The sequence below is a fragment of the Peromyscus maniculatus genome, chromosome X (genome assembly GCF_049852395.1).
Source record: "Peromyscus maniculatus bairdii isolate BWxNUB_F1_BW_parent chromosome X, HU_Pman_BW_mat_3.1, whole genome shotgun sequence".
In the NCBI taxonomy this organism is placed as follows: domain Eukaryota; kingdom Metazoa; phylum Chordata; class Mammalia; order Rodentia; family Cricetidae; genus Peromyscus; species Peromyscus maniculatus.
In genome coordinates, this window is record NC_134875.1 from 16,286,878 (window position 1) to 16,303,861 (window position 16,984).

Genomic DNA, 16,984 nt, shown 5'->3' on the forward strand with positions numbered 1-16,984 from the left:
ACTTTGACTAAATCATGAGCTACAACTAGAAACCTATTGATTTAAGCAATAAAACTTTTGTGTCAAGTTTTGCAAAGTAAATGCACCTGTTCAAATGCTGCACAGGTTAATAAATAGGACATTACCAACCCCCACAAGTCCTGTAATGTTCCCCCAATCATTTCCCCTTTACAGAAGTTATCACTACGTGGGCTTCAAACAGAGTAAATAGCTTTGGTAGTTCATGAACTTTATGTAAACAGCATAGATAGTCTTCTCTTTTAGCAATGTATTTATGAGATTCATCTATATGCTTTTGTATAGCAGTAGTTCATTTACATTGCTGTGTAGCAGTCCATTGTATTAATACAATTTTCATCCATCTATTCTATTATTTGTTAAAATACTAATGTGCGTGTGTGTGTGTGTGTGTGTGTGTGTGTGTGTGTGTGTGTGTATCCACAGAAGCCAGAGTGTGTTTAGAATACTTGTATATCTTTCTTTTATTACTAAACACTTAATTCCATCCCAAAACTTATTTTCTATTTATTCTGGTATAAACACAACTGGTATTTGTATATTGCCTCCATATCCAGCATCCTTTCTGTATGTGTATTTATTTTAACTGTTTAACATTCATATGATAAATAGTTCATAGTGCTTACTGATAGTCCAGTAAATCAGGAGAGGAAAATAAACTGTTATCAAGAGGAGGGAATAAAAGAACCAACCTGAGATTTAATTTTTGCTGCCAATAACCCACCAAGTACACGATAAAAAAAAGATGGCATCTGCTGTTTTGCATTTATTTAGTTTTTAGAACCTTTCCCCTCATGAGTGTCGATAACATTTCTGGCTCTTTTCTTGTTCCTAGCTATCATATCGTTGCTACAAAGCAATACTGAAGTGTTCAGCCAAATCAAATACCGTGTGTAGAAAATGTTCCATCAGTATTGAGATTGTGATAAGTTAACAGAGGCAGGTGGTGAGAACAAACTTGTAGTGTCCAGGGCATGTGTGACGGGAATCAGTAAACTTGGTGTGATTTCTCTATTCTGCTTCTGTGTCCTTGGTTAAGCAACCAGACCTTTCAATCATTTTCTTATTTGCCATTGCCCTTTCTGGCCCAGCATGTTGCTGCTACTCTTGATCCCTGGCTTGGTTGGTTCATGCGGTGGGATGTATTGCTGTAGCATCAGCAGACTTTTCCCTGCAGCCAAAGGCTCAGGATTCTAGAAATAGAATTATAGCGCAAGAAATTCCAGGGGAAAGGTCAATAGAGCAGGACCTGAGAAACAGAATGGAACTCATTAATCAGTTGTTGAGCACTTAGATGTCAAACACTAGGTTGGGTATGGGTTTTCCTTGGTCCTGACAGCACCAGGTTGGCCATCACAGCCTTAACAAAATTTTGTTCTGTTTAACAGGTTTGCCAGAAAACATATGTTATTCAGCTAAATGAAATATTTTTCCCATTCCAAAAATACACAATAAAGGAGATAGTTGTGTCTGGGGTGTCCTGCAAAAATTAAAATTAAAACAAACAAAACCCCAAACCATAAAACAACCTCAGAGAATATTCTTTTGTAATTTTTTCTTCCCACTCTGTTTTTCTGTTGGGAAATGTTTCTTGCATTCTTTAGGAGGAAAAGATGACTAGATTCTTGCAGACCTTGATCTACCTGATGATAGATACTTGGATTTCTTCTGCAGCAGAGGAAATCCGGAGATCTTTATTCTAGCCAAAGGCAGACAGTAGCCAATTAATTCTTGTTTTTTATTTTCTAACTAGAAAGCATGCCCCAAATGGTTGCTTCTCATTCCCCTGACTAGGAGCTCTGATGAACAGGGGGAAAGAAAGCAAAAGATCACAACAGTGGAAATCTTTGCTTTTCATACACAAGGTGAGGCATGGGCCCACACACCTATAAATTGTGCCGCCTAGTGACTTCTCAGATTCTTGCTCAGTTCAGCTTGAGGCAAGAAGCTTAAATGGGAGTTTGTACATGCTTTGTTGTTGCTCTCCTCTAGTGTCTGAGATAAAGAGCATTCTGACAGAATTCCATTTTGTTTCTGAACCAGCTGAGCTGAAAAGATTTTTTAAAAAACCCTTTATCAAATTGGTTGGATCTGATCAATATACCCCAGAGGCTAAGTATGGTGGTGGCTGCAATACAGCTACAGAGCCCTGAACAAACACAAATGTGGGAACCAAGGAGCATTGAGATGTTGCCAGTTGTAGATTTAGCACTTTTTCTCTATGGACCGTAACCTCCCACATATTGTTAGAGCATTTCTGAGCTTATGTTCACATTCCTCGAGGCTGTTCTCTTCCTCCTTTCAAACTGTCTTTTAAAACAAGATAAAGAACCAGAGAGCTGGCTCATTGGTTAAGAGCATTTGCTGCTTTTTCAAACAAACCAAATTCATTCCCAAAACCCACGTGGAGGCTCACAGCCACTTTTAACTTCAGTTCCAGAGGATCCCATGCCACCTTCTGGCATTTTTGGGCATTGCATGCACATGGTACCCAGATATACATGCAGAAAAAAAAATCCTTAAACATAAAATAAAAATAAATAAAACTAGAGAGACATTTTAAAATTTAAAATTATTTCACTACTATATTTTTATATGTATGGGTAAGGTTTATCTTCATGTAAGTTTGTATACTATGTGCATATCTGGTGACTGCAGATGCCAAAAAAGAGCTTTGTATCTCCTGGAACTGTAGTTACAGAGAGCTGTGAGCCACCATGTAGGCTCTGGGAACTGAACCCAGTTCCTCTGGAAGAGCAGCCAATGCTCTTAACTGTTGGACCATCGTTCCATCCCAACCTTTATGTTTGCAATGACCATCTACTACACTGTGGCCTTCAATTATAACAGACTATGTTATTCATTCCCTACACTCCAATAGTTTCATCATTTGAGCCAATAATGAGTAACTACTCAAAGCATTCCTGTATATATCTGGAATATGAGGACTAAATTTCACTAAGTAAGTCTGAATTTGAAATGATGATCTTTCAGAACAAATGGCACTTTAGAGATGTTGAGCCAATTAACACACCCACAGGAGTGGAACTCAAACAGTGCTTTATTGCTACACGAGGCACCCTAAACAAATGGAAGTCCAGCCCGAGTATATTAGTTCACCCACTAGCATTCATTCTTTCTTTTGAAATTCCTTTGTCCTTTCAACTTTTCTTTTTATTCTGAGATCTTTCAGATTTCAAAGGAAGATGATCAATGAACTTCCCCTTGGTACTGAACAATATGACAGGGACTTTCATCCCCTTTCTCAATAGGGCAAGTGCAGCTGCTGCCTTTCATTTCATTTTATGCCTTGTTCATCTGTCAGAGAGGTGGCTATACAGCCTTAATAGTGTCCTGATACTTTTCTACTCTTTATCTTTAGCCATGTAGCCTGTGGTGTTAAATTCTTTCTTTTGGATTGTACCTCTATTCTCCTAGAATTTCAGAGTGCAAAATCTTTTCTTGGTACCATATGCTTGTCTCAGTCACAATGTCAGCAATACTGCATCCAGAGGCAGTAACCAAGTAGGAGAAGGACTTCGGGTTTTACTGTGCAAATCACAAAAATCTCAAAAAAAGAAATATTCTAGGCTATTAGAAGAAAAAAACCAAAATATTACATTTGCAAGTTACTTTTTTCCTGTTACTATTTGATATAATCAATACTGTTGATTGAGGAACAATCTCTGATCTTTATAACAAATTTAACTTATAAAATGCTTTGTTCATCTGGAAGAGTTCCTATTACATGGGAGCCTGTCTTGCCCAGGTCTATAGATTATCCACTGCCTCTGCCTAGATTGACAGCAACTCAGTCACAAGTTCAAACCATTTTATGGGTGCAGTTTTCTAAGAGTTTTGTGTACAGTTCAGCTGAAGTTCACTTCCTCGCTCAACCATTTATACCTCTTATGTTGGTGCTGCAGTCTTCTAATGTTCATAAAATGGAAATAATAATGGTACTGAGCACATATGACTGTATTAAGGATTAATAAGTAAAGGGAATGGGACATTACCACTCAATATTAGATTGAATTCATACCCTGGAAACTGACTACAGAGAAAGTGAATGTTTATAAGCTTTGAAGTGTGTTTTAAGATAAATGTATGGTATATAAATATTTCAATTTCCTGTTTCATCTGGTTTAAAAAGGAAACTGTGGACTATGAATAATAAAACAATTACTTACCTAATTCACAGTTCCTTCCTTCAAATCCAACTTGGCACCAACATTCATAGGAATTAATATCATCCTTGCATTTTCCACCATTTAAACAAGGATTTGACTCACACTGATCTCCATCTTTAAGACAGGTTAAGAAATTGAATTATCAGATAAACTGAGTAGACATATGAGGCTAGGATTCTGATTTTTAGGGTCAAGGAAGAACTACCAAGCTGCAAGCTAACTGCAGATGGGCAAGCGATGCACCTGTTCTTCCGAGTTTCTAGAAGCCACTGCAGCAAAGGCCAATGCCATCCTGGAAATTGCACAGAGGGAGGCATACAATCGGAGGGAATAGGGAAGATGCATTTGCGTGGAAATTACTATATCAGCAGACAACGAGAGGGATTGTCCATGTTTCTTCATGGAATGGGAACAGGTTAACCATAAATCAAATCAAATTGAACCACTTCAACAAATACTATCCATGTTTCATACAAGGCCATTTTATTATAAGAATTGCAGAGCAAGCCATGTTAGACAATAAAGGTGTTTCCATTCAAGGAACCGGCAGCCCAGGCACAGGGCAAAAGTATCCACTTACCTATCATATGAAGCAAGGGTCTGTGACAACAGGGAAGGTGCCAGAAGCTTAAAGATGGTTTTCTGCCTACCACTTAGCTTCCAAGTGAGCAACAATGTTCAGTGCACCATCAGCAACTTAAAAGTACTATTGGATGTGCTTTGCGAATAGATTTGCTGTTTCCACTCTATGTTTTCTGAAGTTTCTACATTTACAGTCTTTGAAGACACTGATAGTAAAACAAACAAACAAACAAACAAACAAACAAACATAAAAACATAAAAACAGGAAGAAGGAATAGGAAAGAGGGGAAGGGTTAGGAACAGAAGGGAACCTTTAAGTCTGTTTTCTTAGTGTTTGGACTCCATTCATACTACTAAGAAAGCTTCAAGGGGGATAGGCTGAATCCAACCAGGAGAGAGCTATGTATTTTGAGCTATAGAAAACTTGCTAACTAGGTCTGTAGGACTCCACATATGAGAAAGAAAACCATGAGATAAAGTGGTATCAAAGATCAAAGAGAGAAAAAAAAGGGAGGAATCAAAGAGAAATGTCTAGTTACTAATCATACTTTATATACAGCCAAACTCCTTGACATATACTGTGTAGAGTCCCATGTTCTTTCCCTACTATCTGATGGAAGCATGTGTCTAGGTTCTGTTGACTAAGGGACTAGAATCCTTTTTTTTTTTTCAGAAATAAACTCTCTGGAAAATTGGATTGCTGTAAAAATTAGACCTTGCCCTCTCTGCCCCTTGATCCAATGTGCTTTTGCACAGATACTGCAATTTGTTCCAATTCTATGAAAACAAAATACATTATCTCTGGTTTATTATTATTGATGTTCAGAACTGGTCTAAAAACGAGCTACATTTGCACTTTATATTATAGACCAATGAATCTGAATTATTTAGGGTGTTTCAGTGAAAGGGTCTGGGCTTGCAGCCAGCTGCATAGGAAACTCATTTGCTGAGACATATCTTCAAAATGAGTGTCGTTTTATTTTGCATTTAGCCCTCCTTTGGGTTCCTATCTCTGTGTACTATAGGCCGGGAGAAAGCCATAGTTAGTAGGGGTCAAAGACAACAGGAGACAAGACAAGTGAGATTCTCCTTTAATACTGCTGCCTTCTGGAGCTGAAAAGGTTGCTCAGTGGTCAAGAGCACTTGCTGCTCCTGCAGAGGATCTGGGTTCAGTCCCACCACACACATGGTTGTTTATGTCAGTTCATACCTCCAGTTCCAGGGGATCTGATACCCCCATTCTTGCCTCCATACCAGTCACACATGTGCTGCACAAACACACATACAAAATAAACACACACACACACACACACACACACACACACACACACACACACACACATATAACGAAAAGAAATAAGCCCACAACAACAACCACCACCACCACCACCACAACAACAACAGACTTTTAAGTTCCTATTGGATGAAAAATAATGTTCAGATTTCAAGGTCATAATGAAAGAAGGGGATTGGTAAGAGAACTTGGTTTCTCTTCCAGGTCTTGTGATTCCCTTACCCCCTCTACACCTGTTTCCTTCTTTGTGAGACAGAATTCATAATGCTTCACACATGGGACTGTATGAAGGTTAAATGTGATAAGGCATTCTATAGACTGCTTCTGTGAACTGTACTCTACAAGGTGCCTGACGAATGCTGATTTAGTCAGGCTCCTTGTATGATGAGGTCATACTAGAGACTGACATAGCACTAAGGAGCCTGGGCCCAGGCTATTTCTGAGTAGTACAGGTTAATTTGATAGTAGGTAGGAATCTTAACTCACATGAAAACAAGCATGGGCTTTGTTCCTTTTCTGTTCTTGTTTGTGTTGTTTATGTTTTGGTAGTGAAAATAGCAGTGACAGAAGTATGTCCTTAATGTTTCATGGACATTTGTAATCAAGGTATAGCAAAGATTGAATTTAGCTCACCTGGAAAACCATTGCCCAACTTCAAAGTATGCTGCTGTGGCTGGGGCTTGGGCAGGGCCTGGGGCTGGTGTGTATGATGTGAAGGGATCATGAGAGTTCAAGTGTAGCTAGAGTGAGTATTGATATGAGTGTTGTTTCTTTGGTGTGTGTGTGTGTGTGTGTGTGTGTGTGTGTGTGTGTGTGTGTGTGTGTGTGTAGAAGTCAATCCTGGGTGTTTCTGAGACAATCTCTCACTGAACTTGGAGAATATTGATTAGGCTAAGCTGGCTAGCCAGAAAGCCCTAGAGATCTTTGTTTCCACCTCCTCAGTGCAGGGATTATAGGCAAGCACCACCCAAACCTAGCTTTTATTTTGTATCATTTATTCTATTTTTATTACTTTCGTATTTTACCATTTTTACTACATTTTAATTAGAATATAGTCCCAACATTTCCCTTTCCTTTGTATCCTCTAGCCCTTCCCAAATCACATCCCTTCAACTCTCTCCATGCTCCCCACTCTAAAATTGATAATCTCCTTTTCTTTCATTATTATTGTTAAATATACATACATACACACATACGTATATATCCATGCAAAAATATTTAATTACAACCCACTAGACCCCTTTTTGTTCTTTGTGTGTATATGTTTTCAGGGTTATTGAAGTCATGGCTCTTAGAAGAGAATCTACTACTGCCACTTTGCTAGACCAGAAGAATCCTTAACTACATTCTAAATCTTATTCTTATACCCACAGGTAAGTGTAGCCACCACATCTCATCAAAGAAGTCTCTATGTAAAGCAAATGGAGACTATTACAGAAAACACCACTGGACACAATGCAGAGATCAACACATGGGGAGCCCAGTCCCACTGGATACATTTGTATCATAGTTCTTGCGGGCATAGCTCAGTGAGCATCACAGAAGATGGGACAGAAAGATTGTAAGAGCCAGAATACTCCAAAGTCTGTTGTGAAACAGTCTTTCCTAGAAATGGCTGCATAAACAAGATCTTAACAATGGCAATACCAATGGACATGTTAGCATGGAAGGGGAAAAAGTCTCACCCCTAGGCAAAGACATATAGGTGACTGCTGAGAGAAGAGAATGACCTCTCCAAGGATTATCCTTATAATGGCTACCTGATACAAAGTGGTCAGTCCTCAAACCACATACCAAATACACACAAACAGCAAAAATGGTGGGTGATAAGGATTAAACTCAGGTTTTCATCTGTGCTGGCTGAACATTTTTTGTTGTTGTTGTTGTTTGTTTGCTAATGATATAAGCCAGTATCATCTTGGAAGAAAGAACCTCAATTGAGAAAATGCCTCCATCAAATTGTTTGTAGGCTGGTCTGTAGAGCATTTTAATGATTAATGATTGATGTGGGAGGGCCCAGCTCCCAGTGGGTAATGCCACCACTGGGTTGTGTAAGAAACATAGTTGAGCAAGCCACTGAGGAGAATTCCTCCATGGTTCCTTTCATTGCTCTATCTTTAGGTCCGTCCCTGACTTCCCTCAATGTGAGAGGGGAAAGCCAAATAAACCATTTCCTCCTCAAGTGGCTTTTTGGTTATGTGTTTATCAAAGCAATAGAAAGCACTTTACTAACAGAGGTATATCTTCCCCAAACCCCTGGTTTGCATTAGAAAAAAAACAAGCCACAAGCTTCAGAGTTTTAACTCCAGTATAAATAGAGTTTGGATGAAGTTTTAGGGGCAACTCGGGAAGAAATGGGCATGGAAGCATTCATCCTTGAAATTAAGGGGAGACAAAGGTTCCCTCTTTGCGTTCAGGACTTCAAATGGAATGTGGAGAAACCAGAGTGAGTTCTGAGGGTATGACACTGTCTAGTTCCTCCAGGAAAGGAACTGTAAAAAAATCCAACTGGACCTCAAATTAATGGAGCTCAGTGACTAGGTGTCCCAGTTCATTTGTTTCTGTTCATGTGGATAGTCTGAAGGAGGTGAATCTGTGAAACTTCCCTCAAAATCCTAATTCTGGATTTAAATGGTTTCAAATTTGTATTTGCAGGCAAAATTTAACAATGTACAAAGATATAATGTAAATAATAAAATTGGTTGTTGTTAAAGTATTACATTTTTTCCTTTGGGTCAGTTCATTGGGCAGATATTTACTGCATGCCTCCATTGTATACTGCTGTAGGTGGCAGGAACCCATCAACAAGTGAAGTAACTAATTTCTGCCAAAATGAAGCTCACATTCTATTAGGTGGGAAAATGAACAATAAATTGTTGTGAAAAATGCTACAGATTGAGTATCCTCAATAGAAAAGCTCAAATTCCAAATTACTCCAGAATCTAAAACTTTTTGGATACCAACATGATGCCACGAATGGAAAATTCCATGCTGTGAAATAGTTTCATAAACAAAATTATTAAAATTATTGTATGACATGATCTTCAAGGAACATGTTTAAAGAATATATTGATATTCTCATAAATATATATTATAAACAAATCCTGCATTTAGATTTGCATCCCATGCCAAAGATATTTCATTACATATATGCAAATAATTTAATGCTTGCAAAAAAGCAAAGCCAAAATCTAAAATACATTTGTTTGCAAGTATATTAGATAAGTGGTACCCAACCTGTAGTTAAAAAAAATAGACCAGGACACAAGTATCTAAAATGGCAGAGCTGCCAGGGAGCAGGTTGAAGTATTAATACCTGATAAAGGGAGGACTCATTGAGCTGGTGGAATCTGGGCGAAGTCCCTGAGCAAGGTAAGGAAGTGAGCCTAGCAGAAGCTGGGAAGAGTCAGTAAACAGGGATAGCCAGATAACTCCTCTAATCTGGGGACACTGCCAGGATGTGCAAGGATCCCCTTTGTGGAATGAGGAGAGTAGTAGTAGAGGTGATCAAAAGGGCAACAGGAAGGGGTGGTAAGTCAAGACTTGGAGGATTTAACATAGTAAACATTGTCACTCAGTGTCTTTAACTCCACTAATGAGAGCAAACTTTCATTCAGCAATTGTTTTTGCTTTCTTTCTGCATTGAAGTTTGTTACTGAGACTTTACAATCTCTACTTATATAAAGAAAAAAAAGCACAATTCTCAAATGTTTCATATAGCAGCTAGGAAATAAAACTAATTGCTTACCAACATACTGCTTCCAAAATTCAGTCTGTAAGAAAAAAAGAAGACAACTTTATGACAGTGTTTAAAGTATTTTGATGTGGATTCACTTTCTTTTATAACATTTGTGATGTAATACATACTGGTACTTTAAGATTTCAAATACAAGTTTCTTTCTTTAAAAAATTGATTTAAAAATAGTTTTCATTTTGTTTTATGTGTATGGGTGTTCTGCCTGCATGCACACATGCACCATGTACATGCAGTACTCACAGAGGGTGTTGGATCTCCTGGAACTAAAGTGGAATTCAACCTGTGTCCTCTGGAATAGAACACTGGGCCTTCTCTCTAGTCCCCCATTCCTACTGCTACTCACATCACCAGTGAGGCTACCTGGAAAACGGGACCCCAAGAAAGACACGGAGAAATGGATGAGATCTACATGAACAGCCTGGACATGAGTGGGAGCAATGAAGGGCAAGAGTCGAGGGAAAGAGAGCGGGAGATTCTACCTGGATCAAGAAAAGAGAGGGAGAACAAGGAATAGGAGACCATGGTAAATGAAGACCACATGAGAAAAGGAAGAAACAAAGAGCTAAAGAGGCCCACAGAAATCCACAAAGATACCCCCACAAAAGACTGCTGGCAATGGTCGAGAGACAGCCGGCACTGACCTACTCTGGTGATGGGATGGCCAAACACCCTAATAGTTGTGCCATAAACCCCATCCAAGGACTGAGGAATCTGGATGCAGACATCCACGGCTAGGCCCCTGGTGGAGCGCTGGGAGTCTAATTAGTGAGAAAGATGAGGGTTTATATGAGCGAGAATTGTTGAAACCAAGGTTGGATAAAGCACAGGGACAAATAACCAAATGAATGGAAGCACATGAACTATGAACCAAAGGCTGAGGGGCCCCCAACTGGATCAGGCCCTCTGAATAGGTGAGACAGTTGATTGGCTTGATCTGTTTGGGAGGCATCTAGGCAGTGGTACCAGGTCCTGAGCTCCTTGCATGAGTTAGCTGTTTGAAACCTGGGACTTATGCAGGGATGCTTGGCTCAATCTGGGAGGAGGGGACTGGACCTGCCTGGACTGAGTCTATCAGGTTGATCCCAGTCCTCCGGGGAGACCTTGATCTGGAGGAGGTGGGAATGGGGGGTAGGCTGGGGGGAAGGGGAGGGGGGCAGGAAGGGAGAGAACAAGGAAATCTATGGCTATTATGTAGAACTGAATAGTATTATAAAATAAAAAATAAAATACAATTTAAAAAAATGTAAAAAAAAATAAAGTTTCCATCTTTTGCTCTGGGACACATTGCTTTGGTATGATGTGGTATACTCACAGTTTTTTCAGTGTTTTCAAAAACTTCTCGTGCTTCTTCAAAACTACACCTTTCTTCTATACATTCTCTCTCAAGGTTTCCTCGAACAAACTCTTCCAGTTTCCCTGAATTATATCTTTTTGGACGGATTAGAATTTTGGTGGCATTTTCACGATCAAGAAAAACTGAAATTTAAAAGAACTTTTCTTTAGTTTTAGAGAAAAAAAGAAAACACTCTGAAAATGAAACATGTCTTTTAAGAAAAGGTTTGTTTGTGATCCAAGTAATTCTATAGCTAATTAATTTCTCTTTGGGGCATGGAGCCAAAATCTGTGATATTCTCACAGTACCGTATACATATTGAGATTTAGGAATTAAAATTCAATTTTACTTTTAGTAGAGCTCCAATAATAAAAGGTCACATTTTTAGCTGTATTTGTATTTAAAAAACTTTGGATGAAAAAGGAAGTTCTCAAATAAGCAGTTAATTTTACACTTTGTCATCACTTGAAAATAGCTCAGTGCAGGATCCTTGCAAGGTGATCCATCATTACCTTGGCTGGGCTGTTTCGAGGACGTAGTCTCCCAGTGACTTTGCAACAAATATCCCATGAAGAACAGAAGCCTGTTTTGATTTTGTTTTGTTTTGTTTTATATATATATATATATATATATATATATATATATATATATATATATATATACACATATATATATATATGTATGTATGAAACATGAAGTTGGAGGTTGAGTGGGTAAATAGATTGGAAGGATATAGGAGGAATTCAGTGAGGAGGGGAAAGAATATGATAAAAATGTTTTGTATGAAAATATATTAAACAACAACATCAACAAAATCCCAACTGTAGGCCAGCTACAAATGTGATCTCAGTTCCTCTCATATGATATCGAGGAACAATCATGCCGTAATTGATTTTATCTTCAGGCCAATGATGCCTTTAGTTGGTATATGAATTCCAGTGATGTAAGCATTTCACTGACATTCATGATGTGGTTTCTTTTAGGTATGACTGCCTACTCTATAGGACACTTCTGCTTTTTTGAGGATTGAAGGCTTTGAATTTTCTGCCTTCTTCCCTTTCCTTCTCCTTGCCTCTTCCTCTTTGTATCTATTTCTGTTTTTCTGTCTCTCTCTCTCCATATATACATGTGTATGCATATGTATGTGTATATGTTCACATATGTATATATATGTATATAATGTACATAATCAATATCAGGATCCTGAAAAACTGCTTGGAGTTACTCCTTTTTCTAAATATTGAGGCTGGAGAGATTGTTCAGTAGTTAAAAACACTTACTGATCTCACAGAGGATCTGGGTTTAATTCCCACCATAAATATCACATAAGTAGCCACATCAGGTGGCTCCACTGCCTGTAACTCCAGTGCCAGGGGATCTGATGTCCTCTGGCCTACATAGATAGGCACCAGCATGCATGTGGTGCATATAAACTCAATCTCATATGCATACATACAAATACAAATAATAAATAAATAAATCTTAGAGAGAGCATCGATGTAGCTGATAATATTACAAACTGAACTATCTAGTGCATTTAGTACTACTTTCTCATTAACCTAAAAGAGGAGAAGAAATGGAACTTAATTTTATTACCTTATTTTGTGGTAGCTATATCCTTTATGGAAAATTTTTGACCACTGACATCCTGGCTCTCTGAATCCCTTTGGGAATATTTTCTCAATCCCTGAATTTACTTTATCTTCCTGTAATTCTTCCAACTTTCCCAATTCATTCCACTCCTTGTTAGTGCTTTGCTTGCCAGGCAGTCTCGATGTGAGGCAGGTGTGTGTTCCACCAAGCTGCCTATGGGTACCTTTGTGTATTTATATCTCAGTTCCCACAGCAATTCATTTGCTTGGTTCAAGTCACTCTTATAGAAGAACATCTATGATGGTATTGATTTATAGTGTGGAGGAATGAAAAAGCAAGCTTTGTAATCAGACTGGACAGGATTTGAATCATGTATCTGACTCTTTTTGACTGTGTGGACATAGACAAGTCATACAATGTCTGGATCTTAACTTTCCCAAATGTAAAATGGGTGTAGCAGCAGTGTAAGAATGTGTACCTCATCATCATGTTGACAGGATCTCTGAGATAAATTATAAGCCAGCGTATTCCTGGTTACTCACTTTCCCCCCAAGCTTCTGAGGCTATCTGTTTTTTTTGTTTGTTTTTGCCTCTGAGCTTTCTCCCTTCTCCAATTCTTCTATGTGCTTTGTAGTGCCTTTACTTCCTTCCTGCACTCTGTGCAAGGAAATTACCATTGCCATTATTGGTAGTAATCTTGGAAAGCATCATTTTGACTTCATGTATTTCCTGATTCCTCCTTGTCACATAGTAGAGGATCAGCCTGGATTTTGAGTCAGAAGTCTGCCTACAGAGCCTGTGCTTTGTTGGTATCATCACACTATACTCAACCCTTCAGACACTCTATTTTTGTCTCTTAAACCTTTCATATACATGTGGCTATTGAATCACTTCACCTCTATTTCATAATTATCACTTCAATTGTCCATCTTCTCTCTATGACTACTGTCTAGGTTCTGAACATTTGTTTCCTTTGGATGATTGCAAGAGACTTAAGGTTGGACTGGCTAGCCTGGAGTCTCATTAGTTCCTTAGAGTGTTACCAGACTGAGCACTAGAACATAGTGAAGGGTGTGATTTTTACACGCACACTTGTTACACCTCCACATTGCTCTCTACTGTTCAATTTCCTTAGCTTAGGGCCTTTTAAAAATTATTAGATGATCTGGCCCACCCCATTTTCTTGCCTCATTTCTAACAGCCAATATTCAAACCAGACAGAGCCTCTGGAATACTTACATTATTGTGGATGTGGCTCTTTCTGTGTGAGGGTTACTATCTACATAAAATGCTCATATTAGTGATTAGTTTTACTGCTCTCTCTATACATATGATTATATATATATATATATATATATTACACACACATGTGTGTAGGGTGTGTGGATGGGTGGATATCTGTGTTCTGGCTAGCTTTTATATCAACTTGACACAACCTCGAGTCACTTTGAAGAGGGAATCTCTTTTGAAAATATGCCGCCATAAAATTGGCCTGTGGTGCACTTCATTGATTGATGATTGATGGGAGAAGGTCAGACTCACTGTGGGCTGTGCCACCCCTGTGCTGGCAGCCCTGGGTTGTGTAAGAAAGCAGGCTGAGCAAGCCTTGAGGAGCAAGAGAGTCACGGTACCAGGCACCATAACAGCAATGCACTAATATCTGAATGCATAAAAGACAGTTTTGATCTGTATACTTTGTAAAACCAAATTTGTTTCACAGACTGATTTTGATTTCCAATTCTAAATTGGCACACTAAGGCACTAGTTATGAACATGCAGCGTCTCCTTTTTGAAGACCACGACAATTTAACAGAAGACATGAATACTGTCCACCCCAGGGACAATTCCTTGGCTCCCCGACCACAGTGACTCTAAAATCTTGTTGCTTTTCTCCTCACTATTGTTTGAGGATCATCTATTTAACATTTCTTTAGGATTATCTCCAGTCATTATTGCCCCACATCTGAAATCTTGATTCTTTTATTATTTTTCCATCATCCAAGGTCTTCTGATGGGCATCAGTCCTCTGACACACACCATCCCCTTACTACTAATTTATAAGAAATTGTTTGGATCATTTGTCCTCACATAGGTCAATCTGGTACAGTATGTTGAATGACCTGACTTTATGATCCACATAATGAGTTTTTCCAACATGTATTTTTCATCTCTTAGTCTGCCCACTTTGCAAGAGCAGTTTAACCTTTCCGTTTTCATGTCATCGCTTCAGGCTTTCAGTCTGATTCCACAGTTGACATCATGTCTGGAGTGGGAACCAGAAGACCAGCCTGTTTTCTGGGGATGTTCAGGGTTGGCACCCCTGATCCTGGCACTGTCAGCTGCTAGAGATGATTTTAGTAGGTTGACAAGTAAGTGTGATAAATGCATCTTGAGGGAGCAGGCTGTTTGTCTAAATGTAGTAAGTTTTTCTCTGTGTGCCTTTCCCTGGGGAGTAAAGTCACTGTTGTTGCAAAAAGGAAACCAAACAGAAACCCAATATGTTATACTTTGCATGGACTAAGTTTCTACTCTATCTAGCCGTTTTTATACTTGTATTGTCCCTAGAGAGGTCTATGAGTAAGTACTAGGGGTCTCTAAACAACAGTTCTGAAACATGTGGACTCACAGATGAGCTGATTTATTCTCATCTGTGTAGAAGCTTTCATGACAGATCACTTAATATAGAAAGGTTAATCTTCCAATTTTAACTGAGAAATTAAATTGTAAATATATAATTTTATACATTATAACTATGCCTTACCATCTAGTTCTAAAACGCTGAAACACATGTAGATTCAATAAATACTTTTTAGGTAAATAAGACCACTGTCATTTAGATGTTTCCCCTTTTGATTTCAAGGTGGTGAGTCTAAAATCACAAACTAACATGTTTTCCTGGTTATTCTACAATTTCTTTGTTAAGACATTTTCCCACTTTCATTTTTTAAACCAAGGACACAGAAATTTTAAGAGGAATTACATTGTTAAGTCATAAGAATAACTATCTATTAAATAGAAATGCATCACAAGCTCCAGGTCTTGTTTAAAATGAAGAAGGTGAAGTTTCCAGAGAGCCCGTATTTGCCAGCTGACATGCTGCCTGCTGGAATCTAAACTATAGCGTAAAGTCATGGAATCTTGGTTTAGTTGAAAATTGTGGTTCTAATTTTTTTGTATCTAAAAGAGAAGCATATTCAATGTAGCTTTGAAAAGGAAACAAACCTGCACATTCAGCACTGAGTAGATATCCCAAAAGGAAGACAGTGATGAGGCCCGGTGATTCTGCCATGATGGTGTTCAGGTGCTGCATGACCTTTGTTAGTAGATTGTGCAAGTGTCAGAGCTGATCAATCGTTCCAAAGTACGAGCTGAATTGGATTTACTTCTGGGAAATTCCTGTCCATATCCCTCAGTGGGTCTTTGGGCCATTTCCAGTGGTTTCTTGGGTCAAGTGAAGAGAATGAGCAGGGCTCATCATTAAAGTGCACCTTGGGTTTCACGGGCTTCTGTCACTGGGGCTGGGCTACAGTTGTGCTGGCAGCAACGTTTATCAGTTGGAACTCATTTTATCTTTGTCAGAGAGCAATCTTATAGAGTTTAAAGATAAAAAGGGAATTCCATTATTTGACCCTTTATGTTAAAATATCTTAAAAGATTTTTATTTACAAATTATAAATCTGGAAGATTTGTTGTATACTTCATTGTAATCAAGAATTCACAATCTTTCTTGTGCCATATGCCAATATAGTGACACATATAGACCCTGTCTCTGAACATGTGTATGTATCTATACCCACGGATATATAGAAACATAAGTGTATAACTATACAATATCAGTGCAATCCCTATAAAAATTCCAACACAATTCTTCACAAATCTTGATAGGACAATTTTCAGCTTCGTATGGAAATACACACACACACACACACACACACACACACACACACACACACACACGTACATACATACACACACACACACAGACATACACAAACCCAAGTTAGTTAAAACAATCATAAATAAGCTGGGCGGTAGTGGCACATGCCTTTAATCCCAGCACTTGGGAGGCAGAGGCAGGCAGATCTCTGTGAGTTCGAGGGCAGCCTGGTTTACAAAGCGAGTTCCAGGAAAGGCGCAAAGCTACACAGAGAAACTCTGTCTCGTAAAACCAAAAAACAAACAAACAAAAAAAACAAAAAAAAACCAATCCCCCCCAA

General features: G+C 38.6%; 1 protein-coding gene across 1 annotated transcript in view; it reads right to left on the reverse strand.

Annotated features, from left to right (window-relative positions):
* The window catches only part of F9 (coagulation factor IX), a 31,740-nt gene extending 15,595 nt beyond the window's left edge, over nucleotides 1-16,145 (reverse strand). Inside the window, exons 1-4 of the mRNA XM_006993893.4 lie at nucleotides 15,990-16,145; nucleotides 11,154-11,317; nucleotides 9,833-9,857; nucleotides 4,209-4,322 (exon numbers count right to left, since the gene is read on the reverse strand). Of these exons, the coding sequence (XP_006993955.1) occupies nucleotides 4,209-4,322; nucleotides 9,833-9,857; nucleotides 11,154-11,317; nucleotides 15,990-16,077 (391 nt within the window). The 5' untranslated portion in view covers nucleotides 16,078-16,145. The remainder of the gene's footprint in view (nucleotides 1-4,208; nucleotides 4,323-9,832; nucleotides 9,858-11,153; nucleotides 11,318-15,989) is intronic.
* Nucleotides 16,146-16,984: the final 839 nt, after the last annotated feature.